The sequence below is a fragment of the Crocodylus porosus genome, unplaced genomic scaffold (genome assembly GCF_001723895.1).
Source record: "Crocodylus porosus isolate Cpor-Errol unplaced genomic scaffold, CroPor_comp1, whole genome shotgun sequence".
NCBI classification, from domain to species: Eukaryota; Metazoa; Chordata; order Crocodylia; family Crocodylidae; genus Crocodylus; species Crocodylus porosus.
The window spans coordinates 8,338,767-8,356,573 of NW_017728951.1; the positions used below are offsets into that span (position 1 = coordinate 8,338,767).

Genomic DNA, 17,807 nt, shown 5'->3' on the forward strand with positions numbered 1-17,807 from the left:
AACAAGAGCTAAGTGGTGTGTTCCATGGAATGGAGGCCACAGGGGAAAGGAGAGGTAAGGTGAGGAGTCGGGGTCAGTTGTAGGCATCCCTTCCATCTCTCTCTCCTCCCCACCCCCCCTTTAATTTTCTGATTCCCAGTCCTTTGTTCTTACCCATAGAGCTCATTATCACTTTGTTTTACAGGAAAGCATATTACATGCGAATTTAGAGTTTGGGGTATTGTATTGTAAAAATATTAGCTTCAAATGTGCTTCTCATGCACAGTGTGAAAATCTACCTACATCAGATTTAAAGGGTTTTCCAAAGTACTAATTAGATGACAATCATCAGGGGCATAACTTGAAATTGTGGCACCCTGGGTGGCATGTATGAAGGCTGGGGGAAGGGAGGAAGAGAGTGCTTACCTCCCCATGCAGGGGTTTCTGCACTTGTGGTGGCAGCATGGGCTGCCACTGCCTCCAATGCAAACTCCCTGAACGGGGCTGCTGCAGTGCAGGCTCCCTAGGGCCTGCCATTCTTGTATTCCCTCTGAATCAGTGCTCAGGGCTAGTGCACTGCTTGGCCCCTACCCCCACCAAGTTGTTCTACTGCCAGTAATACCGTTCCACTGTTGTATTGTGTTACATCCACAATGCATTGACTGAATGATGTAGAATTTAAGATTTTCTCTCTTCTGAGCTAAGTACAGACAGTCAAAAAGCCCGAGGCTGAATCGATTCTGTCTTTGCAGGTAGTCTAAGATGCAGAAATTAAACTGGAAAATAACTGGAAAGACATTCACTTCTGATTCCAGAAATGCAGTTACATGCCTGCCATGGTTCAGGCCAAAAGCCAGGGGTCTCTACAGCATGGCTCTCTAGCATGTAGCCAGCATGGACTGTGTGCTTGCCTCCTCTTCCTGCTGCCCCTGAGGTCTCTGGAATTTGCTGTCCAGAATCACATCATCAGGGCTCTGCAGGGTTGCTCATTGCTTCCTCTTCCTACTTCTAGGTGCCTCTGGGATTTGTAGTTCACAGTCGCAGCCAGCAATAAGTATTTAGCAGGGCAGGACAGCTCTGTACTCGGGAGAAGGGAAGTTTAACCCTGCTCCCTGGCCCCAGACCCCAACCGTTCTTTGCCAGAGCAGACAGCACAGCCCAGCCCAGGGCTGCAAAGTATGCTGGGATGCTGGGAGACTCTGACTTAACTTAAACCAGGAAGGGGCCTGGGACAGAATTTGCATAAACAGGTCTGACCCAGAGCAGTTAAATCTGATACTACATTCAACCAGGTTTATTTTAAACTAGTTGCAGCCATTTTGAAACTAGTTTATGTGCACTGAACTTCTGTTTTGTTACAGGTTTAAACCAGTTTCTGGTGACTTAAACTGGTTTATGTGTAACTTTTATTCCTGGCATTAGAAATGTTTTAACTCTATACTTTTCCTTATCTGTACTCATAAGCTTTGCAGTCCAAAACAGATTGCCACTCTAGTCTCTTTCTAGAATAGTCTCCTGCTTTGTATTGTAGGACTTTTTTCAGTGCAGTGGTTCTTAACCTTTTGGACTCAAGGCACCCCTTGGTGGACTTGAGGCAACCTCCATAACTTTTATGAATAGAGTGGCACCCAATTTCAAAAACAATTGTACATATTGTAGTACTTCCTCGTTGCAGAGGGGATAGGCAGTAGGGGTGGGAGATCAGGCAGACAGAGACAAGGCTAACCTGGGATTATCTGCTTATCTCCTCACACCTGGTTTATCTTCTCACACCTTCTGGCATCCTTCAAAGGATCTGTAAACACACCAAGGTAGAATCGCTGTGTTAGTATGTGACTCTCCTGCCTTCCACTCATGGCCATTGTTTGAAGATTCCTTCAGCTCCCAGTTTGTTATGGCTAATTGCACTTATAGTAGTGAAATAAGGAGTCTTTTTAGACTCACTGGCTGCATCCAGACAAGCGTAGCTGTGTGCTATGTGGTGCCACAAATATGTTTCTGGTGCCACATACGGCACATTCAGATGTTCTCTGTGCTGCAAAGTATGCACTGCCTGTATGTGTGCTGCTTTGCTTTTCTTTTGCCAGTTTTTTTTTTAATCCCTGGATATCCAGGGGCCAAAAAACCCTGCAGAAAAAAAAAAAAAGGAGAGCAGCATACACACAGGCAGCATGCTGCTCAAAAGTGGAGCCAGGCTGCCCAGAGCCACGCTGCAGCTGCCAGCCAGACTCCACACAGCAGAATCACTGCTGTTGCAGCTCCGGGAGGCCCCCAGGACTGTAGGTAAAGTTCCTGGGGCCAGCCCAGTGCTAGCTCCAGCCTCCCTTACTCCACCCGTGGGGTAATTTGCCATGCGTCCAAAACATGCATGGCACAGACACCACTGCTGCTTGTCCCCAGGGAACCAAACTTCCACATCATGTGTTTGATGCAGCCACTGTGTGCATCTACATGTGAATTTAAGGTGATGTCATAAACTGCTGAGCAGTTTATGCCAAGTCCAGCTGCTCCCAGATGTAATGCCTAGATCAGTGGTCTCCAACCTTCTTATGATGAAAATAACTTTTTGTAAGTAAAGGGCACCCCAGGATCTTCCACCCCCGGCCCTGCCCCACCCTTCCCCCTGCCTCCTGGACAAGCCGCCTGGGCTCTGACCCCACTCACCCAGCCCAGCCCGGGTGGCGGGGGTGTGGCTTAGCCCAGCCACATGCTTCCTGCCGCTTCCATTGTGGAGTCTCTGACAGACTGAGATCGACTGTCAGAGGCTCCATGATCGACTGCTCAATTGAGATAGACTGGTTGGTGACCACTGGACTAGATGTATGCCCGGGATAGCAGCAGTTTGAGTTGGGGTGGAAGAAGCCGTCTGGCTGAGCTGACTGGGTGCAATTTATGCCCCAGTCATCGTCCACAAGTGATTTGGCGGAGTTAATAAGTTTACTGCACCCTAACATTAGCACACGTATATACTGTGACACTTACTGTGGAGCTAATTAGTCAACTGCAGTAAAGCACATGTGTAGATGCACCCACACGGCCTGTCTCTACACAGCAAATAAGGATTGTACAATATGATCGTAACACTAACAGCTCTCCTACAGTGGCTTTAAATCTAGTCAGCAAAAGTAACAAACAGAAAGTATGTGGCAGCCTGGACTTAACTGTGGGCTGTACAAGCCCCTCTGGGACCTAGCTACATACTCATTTGCTGGTCTGTGCTGAATGGAGTATGCTCATGCTACAGTCACTTCTTGAATACCTGCTTATGTTGCAATTAAACCTTCTTTTGATATGTATACGTTGTAAACACCACAAGCAGTTGTTCCAAAAGATACCTCCAGTGCCTGTACCTGGGTGGTGGTGTGAGCTGCTGTGATAAAAGCAAGTGTGATAAAAGCAAGTGAACCCAGTTGCCTGTCTGTTTTATATTTCTGAGTGGCTCTGCATATCAGTCTCCTGTGCTGGACATTCAAGGGCGCAGAGTCTTGATTAGGTTTCCTTCCTGGCAATAACTTGTGCTCTAGATAGAACAGGACAGTCCAAGCGAAGCATAAAGAAATCTAAACCAAACTTGTTATTTCTTCCCCCGTTGTGTGTGTATGTGTACATAAAGACACACCCCCCCCTTTCTGTCTCTTTATGCTACCAACAGTTGATGACATTGTATGTAAATGTTGGCTTGGAACATTACATTCCTTCCCCATGCACAGTTCTTTTTAACTAAAAGCAGTAGAGATCCGTAACAATTTGTGCTGAGAGATCAAGGCAGCCAAATACCATTTTAAGCATGTCGGGGATATTTTATCAAAATCTAGCTCATGTTCATCTGTCTTCACCTTAGAACCCAAGACAGGATGGTTTAACATTGAATCACTGAGTGTAGTTTTACTTAGTAAAATTTTAATGGATGTGGTATACAGTTGCTTTAATTTAGATGTTGACATGAGCTCTTTTTCCTTATTTCCCATTTCATGTGACACTGAGACGGTGCTTGCTCTGAAAAGCAAACTACCGTGTCTAGGTTGCTGATGATCTTGCTGTTGCCAGAGTGACACATACCGTGTCTCTTTTGAGGCACTCTGCAGTCAAGTTAGAATATTCAAGTGTTAAGCAAAACTTGTGCGCTCTCTCTCAAAAAAAAAAAATCCAACAATTGATGATGATGAGTAGCATAAAAGTCTCAGTTTACCTGTTTTTATTACCTTCTAAGGCATAGTATAAGTCTAGGACTTTTCCCCTTCAAAGAACATGTATAAATTACCAGACCTTTTTGATCTTGGGAAGAAAAACCTGCCACATGCTTATAGGCTCAGCAGTGCTACGCTGGCTAGCACTACGGATGAAAGGGACTTGGGGGTCAGGATTGACCGGAAGATGAACATGAGCCTTCAATGTAATGCTGCAGCTAGTAAAGCGAGCAAAATGCTGGCGTGCATCCATAGATGCTTCTCAAGCAAATCCCGGGACGTCATTCTCCCCTTGTACTCAGCCTTGGTGAGGCCGCAGCTGGAGTACTGCGTCCAGTTTTGGGCTCCACAATTCAAAAAGGATGTGGAGAAGCTTGAGAGAGTCCAGAGGAGAGCCACACGCATGATCAGAGGTCAGGAAAACAGACCTTACGATGACAGGCTGAGAGCCATGAGACTCTTTAGCCTGGAAAAGCACAGGCTCAGGGGTGATCTGATGGCCACCTATAAGTTTATCAGGGGTGAGCACCAGGATCATGTTTGTTCACCAGAGCGCCCCAAGGGATGACAAGATCGAACGGTCACAAACTCCTGCAAGACCGTTTCAGGCTGGACATAAGGGAGAACTTTTTTACTGTCCAAACCCGCAAGGTCTGGAACAGCTTCCCATCGGAAGTGGTCCACTTCCGATGGGAAGCTGTTCAGGCACCTACATTGAACACCTTCAGGAGAAATTTGGATGTTTATCTTGCTGGGATCCTGTGACCCCAGCTGACTTCCTGCCCCTGGGCAGGGGGCTGGACTCAATGATCTTCAGAGGTCCCTTCCAGCCCTGATGTCTATGAAATCTTACAGTTTACCTCCAGCCTCCACACAGCCCAATTGCCTACCTCCTTCTGCCACCCCAGTCTCACTTGGTGCTCACAGCTCACCACTTGCAACTTCATACATCGACCCACAACCACCTTCTTCCCCCAAAGTTCACTGCTCCAGAAGGGAAACGATTGCATGATGAAGTGCCTCACAGAGGAGCTAATTAGCTCACCTGCAAGCTTGTGATATGCAGCTGTGCTGTTTCCAGTGCCAGAGCTAGCCTGCATGAAGTGCTATCCACAAGTGAGGCCTCCCTGCAGTACTTCTGTGGCCCATTTTGAAAACGACTGCTTTAAAGGATGTGCATGTCAGAAATGCTGAATCCAGTGCCCCATGGATTATATCAGCTGTTTCAAGTATGTTTGTGAGGACCAGCTACAACTATGGTTGCTGCTTATGTAAAAAGTAGTAGACAGCGTGTAAAGTCTCTGCAGAGATAAGGAGCTTGCAGTTTTAGAAATCCAAATTCACATTTCAGTGTCAGCTATTTCCCTGGAAATGGATTAAATAAGACCTGATATCCAAAGTGCATGTGTGCATAGAATATATTGGAAGAGCAAAAGCTCCTTTTATTTTCTTTCCTCTACGCTTTGAATGTGTGTACAATTTAATGGATTTTACCCGTTAGAAACAGGACTCTGCGATTTGAAATAATTCTTGGAAATCTACCTCTAAAACTTCAACAGTTCTATTGTACGGTGCTGCTATTTCTGATAGTAAGGAAGGTAAATGAACGTAACCTTGATTTGCAGTGTAAAATGTGGGTCTGTTAGACTACAAAGGTAGAAAGCCCTGAATTTGTAACTTTTATTCCAGAAAATTTACAATAATATGTAGCATAGAACTGCTCTCATAGTTTGCACCAAGATCTCTAAATATAAAGATTCTTATCTTCTTGTTTCAGGGTTGATAGTGTGGCGTTATGCACTCAGACTCCTGTGAATTTTCCTAAGTTCTTGGTGGACTGCATTGCTTTTTGAATCGGAAAGTTTAAAAACTACAATAAAGAATGGCACTTGTGGATAAACACAAAGTCAAACGGCAGCGATTGGACAGAATTTGTGAAGGTAAGGCTGAGTATAATCCATTATTGCTCACGAGAACTACTTAGGCTCTCTGAAGAAAGTAGAACTGATAAGTTATTGGTAGTGTTTGTACAGGAAAGGTGGTGGGGTCTTCTCTATATCTGGGACTCCTACGTTCTGTGATAACACTGACAGTAGTGTTGGTGTTTGCAAAGGAAGTATCTGCTGCTTTTTTTTTCAAAGTTTTCTACTCAAGATAAGACATCCTGCTTAATGGTTTTGTCTTCTGCATTGCATAGTAGTTTATACTAGAATGATTCTTTTGATAGCACACACCTCCAGTCGAGTTGGTCCTACATTAAGTCACAAATTCTTACTTTATATTCATGTGGTCTTGCAAAGATAATGCTGGCCTATCAAATATGTTTAGCTTTGAATGGGTCCTAAAGCCCATTAAAAACCAAGAGCCTTTGTCCCATACTATAAAGAGCAGAGTGGTAGCTCTTCCCAGCATTCTGTCCTTACACAGCTGCAATCCAGGTATCCCAGGTTGTGAGATCTGCTGCTGAATGCAAAATATCCAGTGGTGATGGCCTTACACTCACTGCCATGCATCAGTATCTAAAACAGCACTTTGTAAGGCATTTTCATCAATGCTGATTATTGTGGGGGCTGCATGAAACCATTAAACCAGTTAAGGGTTTAAATTAAATTCTCAGAAGACAAAGATTTTATGGTGCCAGACTTATTTGAACTCTCAGTAGATAAGAATGTAATCGGACTTCCAGCAACATTGACAATTTCCATGTATGCAAATGAAAATTTAAAAAGCAGTTGTTGAAATATAAGTAAGTGTATTAGAAGAAAACATCAGAATATCAGTTTTTTCTTTGTTAGGTCACATGTAGCCAATTCAATTGTAAATTTAGTCTAAACATATAGCACGGGGTTTTTTTAGTGCATACTGATGTACTTGGGTACATTTTTCATTTACTTTTTGCATTTTGTTAAGTGTCACAACAGGAGGACAGTCTGTGGTGAGTTTTTCTCCCTCCACTGTGTCTTCAGACAGTGTAAGTTACTCGTAAGAGAAATCAAGTGGGGTTAGACAACCTCAGACTTCTCGGTGTTGCTCACTGATACTTCTGTGATGTGAACTGGTGGTCATCTCATAAAAGTTTTACAAGCAGTAGCAAAAGAAGAACAGTATGTTATTTAAGCAGCTCTAGCTTAAATCATGTCTGCTGAGTGATTAGGTGTGTTTAAAGGGAAAAATCTGTCCAGATAGATGGTTTCAATTTTTATGTCCTCTCAGGCGAATGAACAATGGCCTCTAGGGTCACTATTTGAAATATTACTTAAATGCTCCAAGAGTGAAATTCGACTCTCAAATGTGAGCATACAGCTCCCGTTGAAGTTTTTGTGTCAAGAAGCATGTATTTTATAGCACTTCCAGCAAAGCATTTAGGACCTCTGGAATATTTTCAATGAGAATAGTATATCTGAGGGCAGAACAGAGTTGTCATATCTTTGCCTTAGCTGTTATGTGTGTTTCGTGATAGATCAATAATTAAATATAATTTATTTGCTGTAATTTTAAGGTTGTCATAAATTTTTTTAGCTGTTAATTGGTTGGGGTGATCCTGGTAATTTTGCAGATGCGTAGACCATGCAGGTGTTATTGATAACCCTTAGGAAGCAATTATTAGTTACCAGCTGGAACTAACTTGGATAGAAAATGAGTTCTCCATTTAATCAAGTAATGTAGAAGAATGTAAAAGCCATTTCACCTGTCAGTTTAATTAACCAAAGCAAACCTGGGTTACTTTTCCCTGGAGCAGAGAGGAAGGTATATTGCCTTTGTAATACTGAAAAAAAAAAATTCTGATGCTGACCAGAATGTATGGGAACAAAGAATTGTAGATCCAGCCATTTCAGTGCTACAGGTGCTCAGGTGTAGAGCTCTAGCATGTTAAAAAATTATTAGGTGAGATTTTCAAAAGCACCCTTTCTAGTTTGAAGTTTACTATCAGGTCTGCTTGCTGAGTACAAAAAAACTCAAAAGGATCATAAAACAAAAAATGCTAACAGAACATAAAATATAACTAAAGTTTAGATTATTTTCCTCTGAACAGTTGATTTATGAGCCTTTTGTTTCCTTCTTGTCCAAAATACTTTTCTAATCTGCAAATAAGAGTTTACATACCTTAAAAGAAAAAAAAAACAACATTTGTCACCTGTATTTGTGACTTGAATTAAATTGCTAGAATTTACCGTGGTGTAGCAGCATGTTATGGCTCATGTAACTAACAAAATATTTATAGCTAATGGCTTAAAACTGACCATAATTAATGTTGTAAAAATTACCCTGAAAAATAATGCGCTGGTGTAATGTTTGTAATACACCACCTTGACTTTGCTGATGACTGTTATGTTGGTATTGTTGAAAGATCTGGTTAGGTTGAGTTTGAAGTATGCATTTCAGTTTACCTGTTTTTCTTGATGTTTTGGAACATTTTATGGAATGACTGGCAGAGAGCAGACTTGTCTGGTTAGAAAGATGAGAGAAATCTTTTAAGACATTGGAACTCATGGAATAAATTTCTCCTTGTTTCTCTGGCCAAACATAAAATACAAAAGTCCTTTTCAGTGTGTAACCTTTATTTATCAACACCATAAGCTTCCATGCTTATGTACCACTTTCCTGTTACAAGAATGGATTAGAGGGAGACATGGATTTATTTTTGTGCCATAAGCAAAGTGTTCCCATATGATGCATGTGAACATAGGTGAATCTTATAATGAGTAAATTTTGTTTTGTATCTAGGTCATGTCCGTTATGCAGAAAGGCATAAATAGTAGGGCTGTGCAAAGCTTTGGTCACTGATTCAATTTGGCAGAGATTCGGCCCAATTCGGTGGCTGAATCTCCAAATCTGAATTGACTCGAAACCCTTTAATCTCTCTAAATTGAATCGGAATCCTCTGAATCAATTCGGAGATATTCAGAAAGATTCAGCAATTCAGAAACAGACACAGCTTTTAAATGTTTTTTTCTACATACCTAAAGGTACCACGGGAGTGCTGCGATGGTGGGACTGATGGAGTGTCCCACAGAAGCACAGGGGGGTCCCCCAGCGTGGTCGGCAGTAGACCCAGAAGTGGACCAGAAGCACTTCCAGTCCACTTCCGGGTCTGCTGGGGAGCATGCAGGGGGGCCTCCCCATGCCCCGCCGGCTCGGTGACTGGTGCCTTCTGGGTCTGAGAGGGCACCCAGGGTCCTCCCATGGCTGGTCGCTGACTCAGGAGGGTGCAGGGGAGCTCCCCTCCCCTTGGCGGCATACCACTTCCTGGTTCATCGCCGAGCATGTAGGGTCCCCCCTGCGCTCCTGTGGGACACTCCATACGCCCCAGCATCACAGTGTTCGCCAGCCGCACCTGGTACCTCAAGGTATGTAGAAAAAGCGTTTAAAGCTGTGTCTACAGCTGAATCGCTAATTCTCCAAATCATCGTCGAATCTTCAGATTTGGATTCGGCCGAATCAAATCAGGGACAGCGAATTGACTAATCGAATCACTGTCCCCGACTCAGACAAAATCCGAATCTGAATTGAATACAGCCCGTTTTGCACACCGTGATACATAACTATAAATAACCCTGTTACCAGAAGTGAGGAAACTGAAACTTGGTGAGGGCTTGGAACTTGCCCTACTAAGTTGCCATACAGCAAGATGGTGTCAGGGCTTAAGATAAAACAACTCCAGACTCAGTGCCCTTTGTTTTAATTTCTGTACCATGTTGCCTAATGATCACGCTAAATAATTGATACTGCACTGTGTAATAAATATCAAGGATTCTTTTGAATAAGAGTTCACAAAAAAGTCACCTATGAATGAATGTAATCATCTGGATAGCTGACAAGCAGTCCCTGCATCAAAAGGTTTCCCTCACCAACCACGGTTTTGCCAACCACGGTTTTGAGTATCCACGCTTAATGTTCTTCATACCATTTTGGCTACCACAGTACAGTGTTTTGAGTAACCACAGTTTTCCGTGGCTGTGCATCAGCCTGCCATCTGCCATTTTTCCCATAAGCCTTTTGTCTCGCCAACGACGGTTTTGCCAACCACAGGACCTTTCAGGATCCTAACCCAGGTGGCTGGCAAGGGAAACCTGTATATTCAAAACCTGCAGTTTCTGCATTCCTTTGTCAAACATGCAGTAGCAGTAATAACACTGGCAACTAATGACCTGTGCCTGAGATAAAACAGTCCTGTCATATAAAGTTGTAGCACTTTTGAAAACATCAATTCCTAGCCTTCCTGTGCAGGTTTAGGAGACTTCTAGAAAAGGGAACTTGCTTTATCCAATTGTATTGTTTAATTTGAGCATTTAAGCAGTTGGTTCTCTTCTAATGTGCATGTTTTCCTAGTCATGACATTGTCACATGATAAATGTATTCTTCTTCTAAGCTAGTTGCTTGGAACAGGTGAGCATTTTGGATGCGGATTTTGCTACTTAGAAGAATATAAATGAAAGAAGAGTTTGGGGACTAAAGGGACATTAAAACTGCGCACTAAAATGAAGCCTGTAGAACAGTTAAGGATTAGAAGAGATAGCTGACTATTGCTTGCGCACATAACAGAGAAGCAGCAGACTTCTCTACTGAATGTATTCACTGTGCGGTTGACCTTTCCATCTCTTCTCTTGTTGCTTTAGCTCAGAAATGGGCCCTATTTTTGTAGTTGGATATATATAGTTGTCAAGATCTGCCTGGATATACCCAGTGCAGTTACAAGGGATATTGACAGTCATTTTGTTTTGGTTGGTTTAACTAATACCTGAATGGGTAACTATGTTTAATTACGTAGTTAGTGGAAATATGTTGTGCATGTGGAACTGGCAATGCTGCCTAGCGTTAAGGCTGCATGCCGTTGTAAGACACAGCTTTAAGTCCCATATAATTTTGCCAAATCTTTAATTGCTGGCCTTCGGTTACTTCTTCTGGATTTTATATATCTATAAAATCTATAGATCTATATAGATATACATAATTTTAAAAATGGATATATATATATCCATTTTTTAATATATCTATGTATATCTATATATATATACATTTTTTTTAATTCTAACAAAAAAGGCTTGGCTGTTTCTAAGAATAAAATTAGGGAGAACATGCCTTGCTTTACCATGTTAACATATACTTATAGCTCTTTACTTGAGAATCTCTATTGCCTCTATATTGTCTACTAAACCTGATCAAATTGGCCAAGTTAGAAGCCTGTGGGGGGGGGGGGGGGGAATAAGTTAGCACATGCCCATTAGAGATTTGTTTGGCAGCTGAAGTCTCTGAAAGAGTCTCTCTGCCCCGAGCATACTCCTGGCTGTTGCAGCTCTGTGCGCTGGAGCTGACAGCATGGAGCTGTTCTTTCCTGCGCTGTCACTGCTTCTGCTACTGGAGTCCTGATCAGTGTAAAGGAGGAAGCTGCCTAACGTGAATACAGACCTGCAGCATTGGAGATGATAAAGTAAGATAAGGACCCAGGGTGGAGGCTGGGACTGGCTGGACAAGAATTCGCAGAGAATGAGTTGGCAGAGATGGCAGGAGGGGTGGAGAGAATAATGCTGGTGGATGGTGCGGGGAGACTGAAAGTAAAGGGATAGGACAGAAACAAGTACTCAGAACCTGGAGGAAATTGAAGTAGAGAGGGACTGGGAGCCAGTGGTAAGAATATAGAGCTTGCCTAAGGACGGGTGGTTGGAAGAAACTGGGACTAGTTGGGAAAGACAAGTGGAATAAGGAGCCTGTGGAAGGAGGAGGCTGTTGAGACTAAGTCTAAGATAAGCTCGGAGGAAGGGAGACTGGGACTGGCTGGGAAAGGTCACTAGGGAGTGGAGTAACTGGAGGACTGGGGTGAGGAGCTCACACTGGAAGTCTGGGACCGACCGCTGCAGTTCAGGGAAGATTGGGATGGGGAAAGGAATCTGGAGGGGAAGACTGGGGTTGGCTGTATGGGGAGACTGGGACAGACAGAAGGACAGGGGGGAGTGGATGGGGCAGAAGCGGTCAGGCTTGGGAGGAACTGGGTAGAAGGGTCTGTGCTCAGTAGCCTGAAAAAGAACCGAGGTTTCATGGATCTGAGCTTTCAGCTGGCAAAGATGATGTCTCTAATGGCTGGGCCACCTAGAGCAGAGATGGCCACCCTGTGACAGGTACCACAGGGCACAAGTAGCCTCCGTGCGTGGCATGGAGCAGATCAAGGAGAGAGCTGGGAATGCAGTGGCAGCTTTGGTAGAGGAAGGGGCTCAGAGTGGCACATGGGGAGGTTGTGGAGCTTACTTTGCGGCACACTTGCTAAAAAGGTTGTTCCCCCTGACATAGAGGATGACAGCATACTACTGCTCTCAGTTTGTATTAGCAAAGGCCTGTCCTATGGATCTAAAGCTTCAAATCCTGGTGGTACCCAGTATATTTTCATGTGATTGGACTTATTTCCAGTGTCCTTAATGCAATTTATTATGTATAAATTTCCAAAGCAGGGGTGTCAAACATGGCCTTGCAGAGCCACTCTGTCCAGCCCTGTGGGTTACCAGTGGACCAGGAAGTTGGGGGGTTTAGCCCACTGCAGAATTTGAGGCCTTTTGTTCCTGCTAGCCATGATTATTGGTGAGACCCCTCACTACCACCACCAGACCTCTCGTTGCTGTTGAACCCACCACTACTGCCACAGGTGCCATGGCAGCTACCCCCATGCCCTGGGATAGATCTGGCCTGTGAGGAGCCCTGCAAGGAGGCCCTGGATCTGGCCCAGGGTCCCGGTGAGTTTGACACCCCTGCATTAAAATAAGTTTAGGTTGCAAACTTCAGCAGTGTCAGAATTTGGTTGTCTGGGCAGCCTGAATTCTGCCCCTTGTGCCTAGGCTTGAGTTGCATGATCCGCCCCTATTTACTCACCAGGGCACTCAAGGTGCACCCTCCAGCTGCTTAAGAGTTATTCCTACTCATTTCTAAGTATGCTGGCCCCTCGCCTCCCTTTTTATTTTCTTTTAATTTATTAAACTTCTCTGATTAGCTTCACAATTTACTGGCAACAGGTGAAGTTGTTCAGAGAACTGACTGCTTCTTACTCCTAATATTTTGCTTTCTGTTTGAAGAAGTGAAAGTCTCTTGAGGTCTCTCCTCTGTTTCCTGACAGGAGTTCTTTCTATGTTTTTAAAATATTTTATCATCCTCCTTCTCCCCAGTGACCTCCCTCACTTGTCCGTAGGTGGAAAACTTCTTTTTGCAAAAGACTTGTCTTTTTGGAGAGGCAAGTACCAGGCGTGTTTTTGGTGGGATCCTTGAACTTGCTCCCCCATGTAGCTCTGCCAGGCTCCCTCCCTCTAAGAGCAGCCCAGTCTCTGAAGCCAAAACCACAGTTTTAATAAATAACCTCTGCTGGCTTCTGCTCCATATATTTATCAATTTCCATCACATCAGGTTAACCCAGGGTTTCTTGCATTGATCAATTCTCTCTCTTCCCTGAGATATAGGTTTGCACTGCACATTGTGACACAGCCTGCCACTTCCAAGTCTTATCCTTCAGATGATTTTTACTTGCAGAGTGGTTGGGCCCAGGCTGAGTAACGGGTTAGTCCTCTCGTCCTGTCTTTCACCCATGTGAGGCCTAATCCATGCTTCCAGTTTGCCACTGCTTTCTCCCCCTTCCCTCCCCAAGGAGGTAGCCCATATTTTCAGCCTGTCAGTACCATTAGGTTGTCTGTTTGTTTGGCCACTTCAGGCCAGAGTAATCTAACCCAGTCTGTATTTTTGCCACACTTACTGATTTGTTTTTCTTACCAATACAGTAAAGTAGCCTAACCCATTCTGCCAACTTGTATGTGTTCATGGACCACCAAGGGAGCTGGCACGTGCAGGCGGAAGTGCAGTGAAGCTTCTCCTTGCAGTGTGCCCTGTAAAACAACCAAACATTTGAAAAAAGTCCCAGTATTGCAATGGAATTTTAAAAATCAGGAAAACATGTTGCCTCCCTGCGGTGCCACTCCAGATTGGCTACTTTCCAAACCAAAAGGAGAGTAGCTGGCTTAGTGCACTGCTGTGCACATGCCAGTAAATGCTGATGCATGGAGCCAATGGGGCCTTCTCAGCGCTGCCCTAAACTGGCTACTTTACATGCAGTTAGGGTGGGCTCTACAACTGAAAGCAGGTTGTCTACCCTTAGTGCAGCATCATGCATGCATGAGGAGTCTTACCAGGGTAGCGTTGTTCCAGTTCAAGCTGCCATAATCTAAGTAGCTTTAGCAGCTTTATGCATGCCAGTTTGACCATTTTATTAACTCTGACAGCAACTTTCATCCAGGCAACATTTTTGAGAGCATTTAGTTCGGTGATTCTCAACTTTACTAGACTCAGTGCACCTCTCTTCGACTCAAGATGCCCTCTCAGAAAATGCCTGCTCTCAGCTTTCGCTTTCTGTTGTTCTGTTTTCAAAAATAGAGCAATGCTTCTGTTGCAAAGAACTCAGAAAGATCACAGCAGGTCAGAATGTTTTGGACACAGTGGATTCCTACTTAAAATCTCTGGGTTAATCATATACAGCACATGTAGGTGTTTGCCCACATAGTTTGCATTAATATTCCACAGCACCCTGTGGCACGCTTGAAAGGATCTTGTGGCACCCTAGGGTGTGGTGAGAATCCAGCTGAGAAGCACTGGTCTGGTTGCTCACATGCTCAGCCTGCCAGTACCAAAGGACTTGTAATCCTGCACAAACCAAGATCAGCATTAAGGGGGGAAATACACAAAAACTGCTTTTGTGACTTTTAGTGTTTGCAGAGCCACAGGACATTACCACATAAACAAGGGATGTCTTGGTATTACTACATATTGTATTCCAAGCCCTAGTATTAATATCATAGGAAAGTGGGGCTAGAAAGGACCTTGCAAGGTCATTTAGTCCAGCCCCTTGCTGAAATCAGGATTGTCCCTGACTAAACCATCCCAGCCAGTTGTTTGCCCAATGTGTTTTTGAAAATCTCAAAGGATAAAGATTGCACAATCTCTAGGTAGCCTGTTCCAATGCTTAACTACCCTTATAGTTAGAAAGTTCCTCCTAATCTCCAGGCTAACTTTCCTCTGCCGCATCTTGAGGCCATTACTTCTAGTCCTGTCTCCTACGGCCTCAGAGAAACTCATCTCAATCCTCTCCATAATCATCCGTCAGGTTTTTGAAGACTGTTATCAAATCCCCCTTGGTCTTCTCTTCTTCAGACTAAATAATCCAATTTTTCTCAGCTTTTCCTCCTAAATCTTGTTTTCCAGGTGTCTCATCATTTGGTTGCTCTGTACTATACTCTTTCCAATCTATCCATATACTTCTTGAAGTGTGAGAGCCAAAACTGATCCTAATACTTGAGAGGGGGCCCTCACCAGTGTAGAATACAGCAGAAAAATCACTTCCCTTGTTTTGCAGGTGACAATCTTATGAATTAAACCCATGATTCTATTGCTGTTTTTGCAACAAGAGCGTGCTGTTGGCTCATTCATTTTACAGTCGAATGCAGTGTTTACAGTCTATTCCTTTGGCCCAACCTCTTGACCTAGTAGGCCAGATGTGTGGAGCTGGGCCAATCCATGGGTCAGATCAAGCCCCATATGCCAATATTGGGCCCTGGGGCCCAGCACCACCCCCTCCCTGCCCTGTATACCAGGATTGGGCCCCAGGGGCCCACCCCAAACCCCAGGATTGGGCCCTGGCAGCCTGGCACTGCCAACTTCCTGCTCCCACGTGCCAGCAGTGGGCCCCAAGGGCTTGGCACCTCTCCCTTCCAGGCCCCAGACCAGGATTGGGTGCTGGGACCTGGCACTGCCCCAGCATCCTGGGATTGGACCTTGGGGCCTGAAGCCACCCCCTTCCTCTCTCCCTCCCTCTAACCCCCAGTCCTGCACACTAGGATTGGGTACCCAGGGCCTGCGCTTCCCCATGGGTCTGGAAATTTGACAGCAGGGGAATGTCATGAGAGGTTGAAGGGATTGAGTAGCCCTGATCCACTGTAACCCCCAGGTCCTTCTCTGTGGTACTGCAGCCTAGCTGGTGGTTCCCGAGCTTGTGTTTGTGCATGCAGTTATTCCATCCCAAATGCAGGACTTTGCACTCGCACTTTGTGCTTAGCAACTTTGTAGCATATTTCTTTCACAGGTAGACCCTCCAGTCCCCCCTCTCCCCCCATTATTGTTTACAGAGCCATCACACTTCCCAGGTTCTTAAAGACGTGTCTCTGTAGAGATGCTGTCAGGAGACTGAGAGAATGATACAGTACTTCAGGTAATCCCTGAACCTTTCTTTCATTAAACCCCTTCATGTTTTCAGAAGAGGAAAAGAAATAAACAGAACATCTTGAACACAAGAGCTCTTTATTGTCATCTTGGTTCAAATCTAAGTTTCTCTCTCGTGTTTGGAGATTGACTTCTCTGCTAGCTTCTTCTCCCTTGCAATAGATTATGGTGTACTAAGTGCCATTAGCAAGAAAACTTCACTTACCCTTACCTAATTTTTCCTTCTTTGAAATGGGCTCTTGGTGCTGCATGAGACCCCACCAACACATCACCTAATTTTGCAGTTGGAAGGGAAACATCTCAATCCTTCTTTCCCTTATGGACCATTCCTGGAGAGAAATGGAGAAATTTGGGGATGTCTTCATTCTGGGATCTGATTTTGCCTAAGTCTTCATTTCCATTTTTTGATACAATAACTGAATAAATAAAATATTGTTCCTGGAGATGATTAACATTTTACAAGTTATAGGTTTGTCTTTTAATCTTAGGTTTGTCTGGGAGTTGGATGGTATCTTTGCATGGCACAGTGAAGTCATATTGCAGAACAAGTTAGCCTGGGTATAGTAGGCAGCATAGATGCATTCACAAGGCACTCTGCTCAAGTTAATTAGCTCTGCTGAGAAGCTTGACTACTTCTGTGCCCTACTACAGGGAGTTCTCTTCTAAAAAAAATAGATGAACCTCTGTGCTCAGATAGGAAATAATCCAGTCATAATGGATTGCTTACCACTGGGTACCAACTTCAAGAAAGGACATCTTATAGGGAGGTAAATATATTTTACCTTTTTCCACCGGATTGGTTATTCAGTGCACAGGATGTACTGTGCTCCAGGGATGAATCAAGGGTGTGTAGTGATGGAGACTTGCTTATAGGTTCCTGCCTTGGTTTTTGCAGAAGTTGGAAGGTGTGTAGCAGATGAGGCAAGGGATTTTAGGAAGAGAAAGAACAGCTTCATAATTAAGGCAGTTGGCCCTTGCCCAGGAGGACTGAATCTATGCCTACCTTTGCTGGGGAATTTCTACATGATTCTAGGCAAGGCATTTCAGAGAAGTGCATTAATCGTGCATTCTGCATTTTGTGCTGAGTGCTTGTAACCACAGCTGAAGTGAATGCGACTCTGCTCTGAATATATAAAGTGCAATGTAATATGAACTATCCTGCTAAGTACATTGAAAAACTGGGCCCTAAGTGTCTCAAATTGTGTCTATACTAATGGATACTTTTCATGCATTCTTTATTTTAGTTCCCCATCTGTAACATGAAGTAATTATACTACTTCATCTTATACAGGTGTTTTGAATATATTATCATGAATGTTGGTGAACCAATCCGTTATTATAAATATACGGTCCACAGGAAAAGCCTGTGCAGTAATTAATACTTCTGTCTTCAAAACAGGATTT

General features: G+C 44.0%; 1 protein-coding gene across 3 annotated transcripts in view; it reads left to right on the top strand.

Moving 5' to 3' along the window:
• Positions 1 to 17,807, top strand: part of CTBP2 (C-terminal binding protein 2) — a 261,968-nt gene that overhangs the window by 129,333 nt on the left and 114,828 nt on the right. For all 3 annotated transcript variants that reach the window (XM_019555618.1, XM_019555614.1, XM_019555615.1), the window contains exon 2: positions 5,944 to 6,106. In XM_019555618.1, the coding sequence (XP_019411163.1) occupies positions 6,049 to 6,106 (58 nt within the window). In that variant the 5' untranslated portion in view covers positions 5,944 to 6,048. The remainder of the gene's footprint in view (positions 1 to 5,943; positions 6,107 to 17,807) is intronic.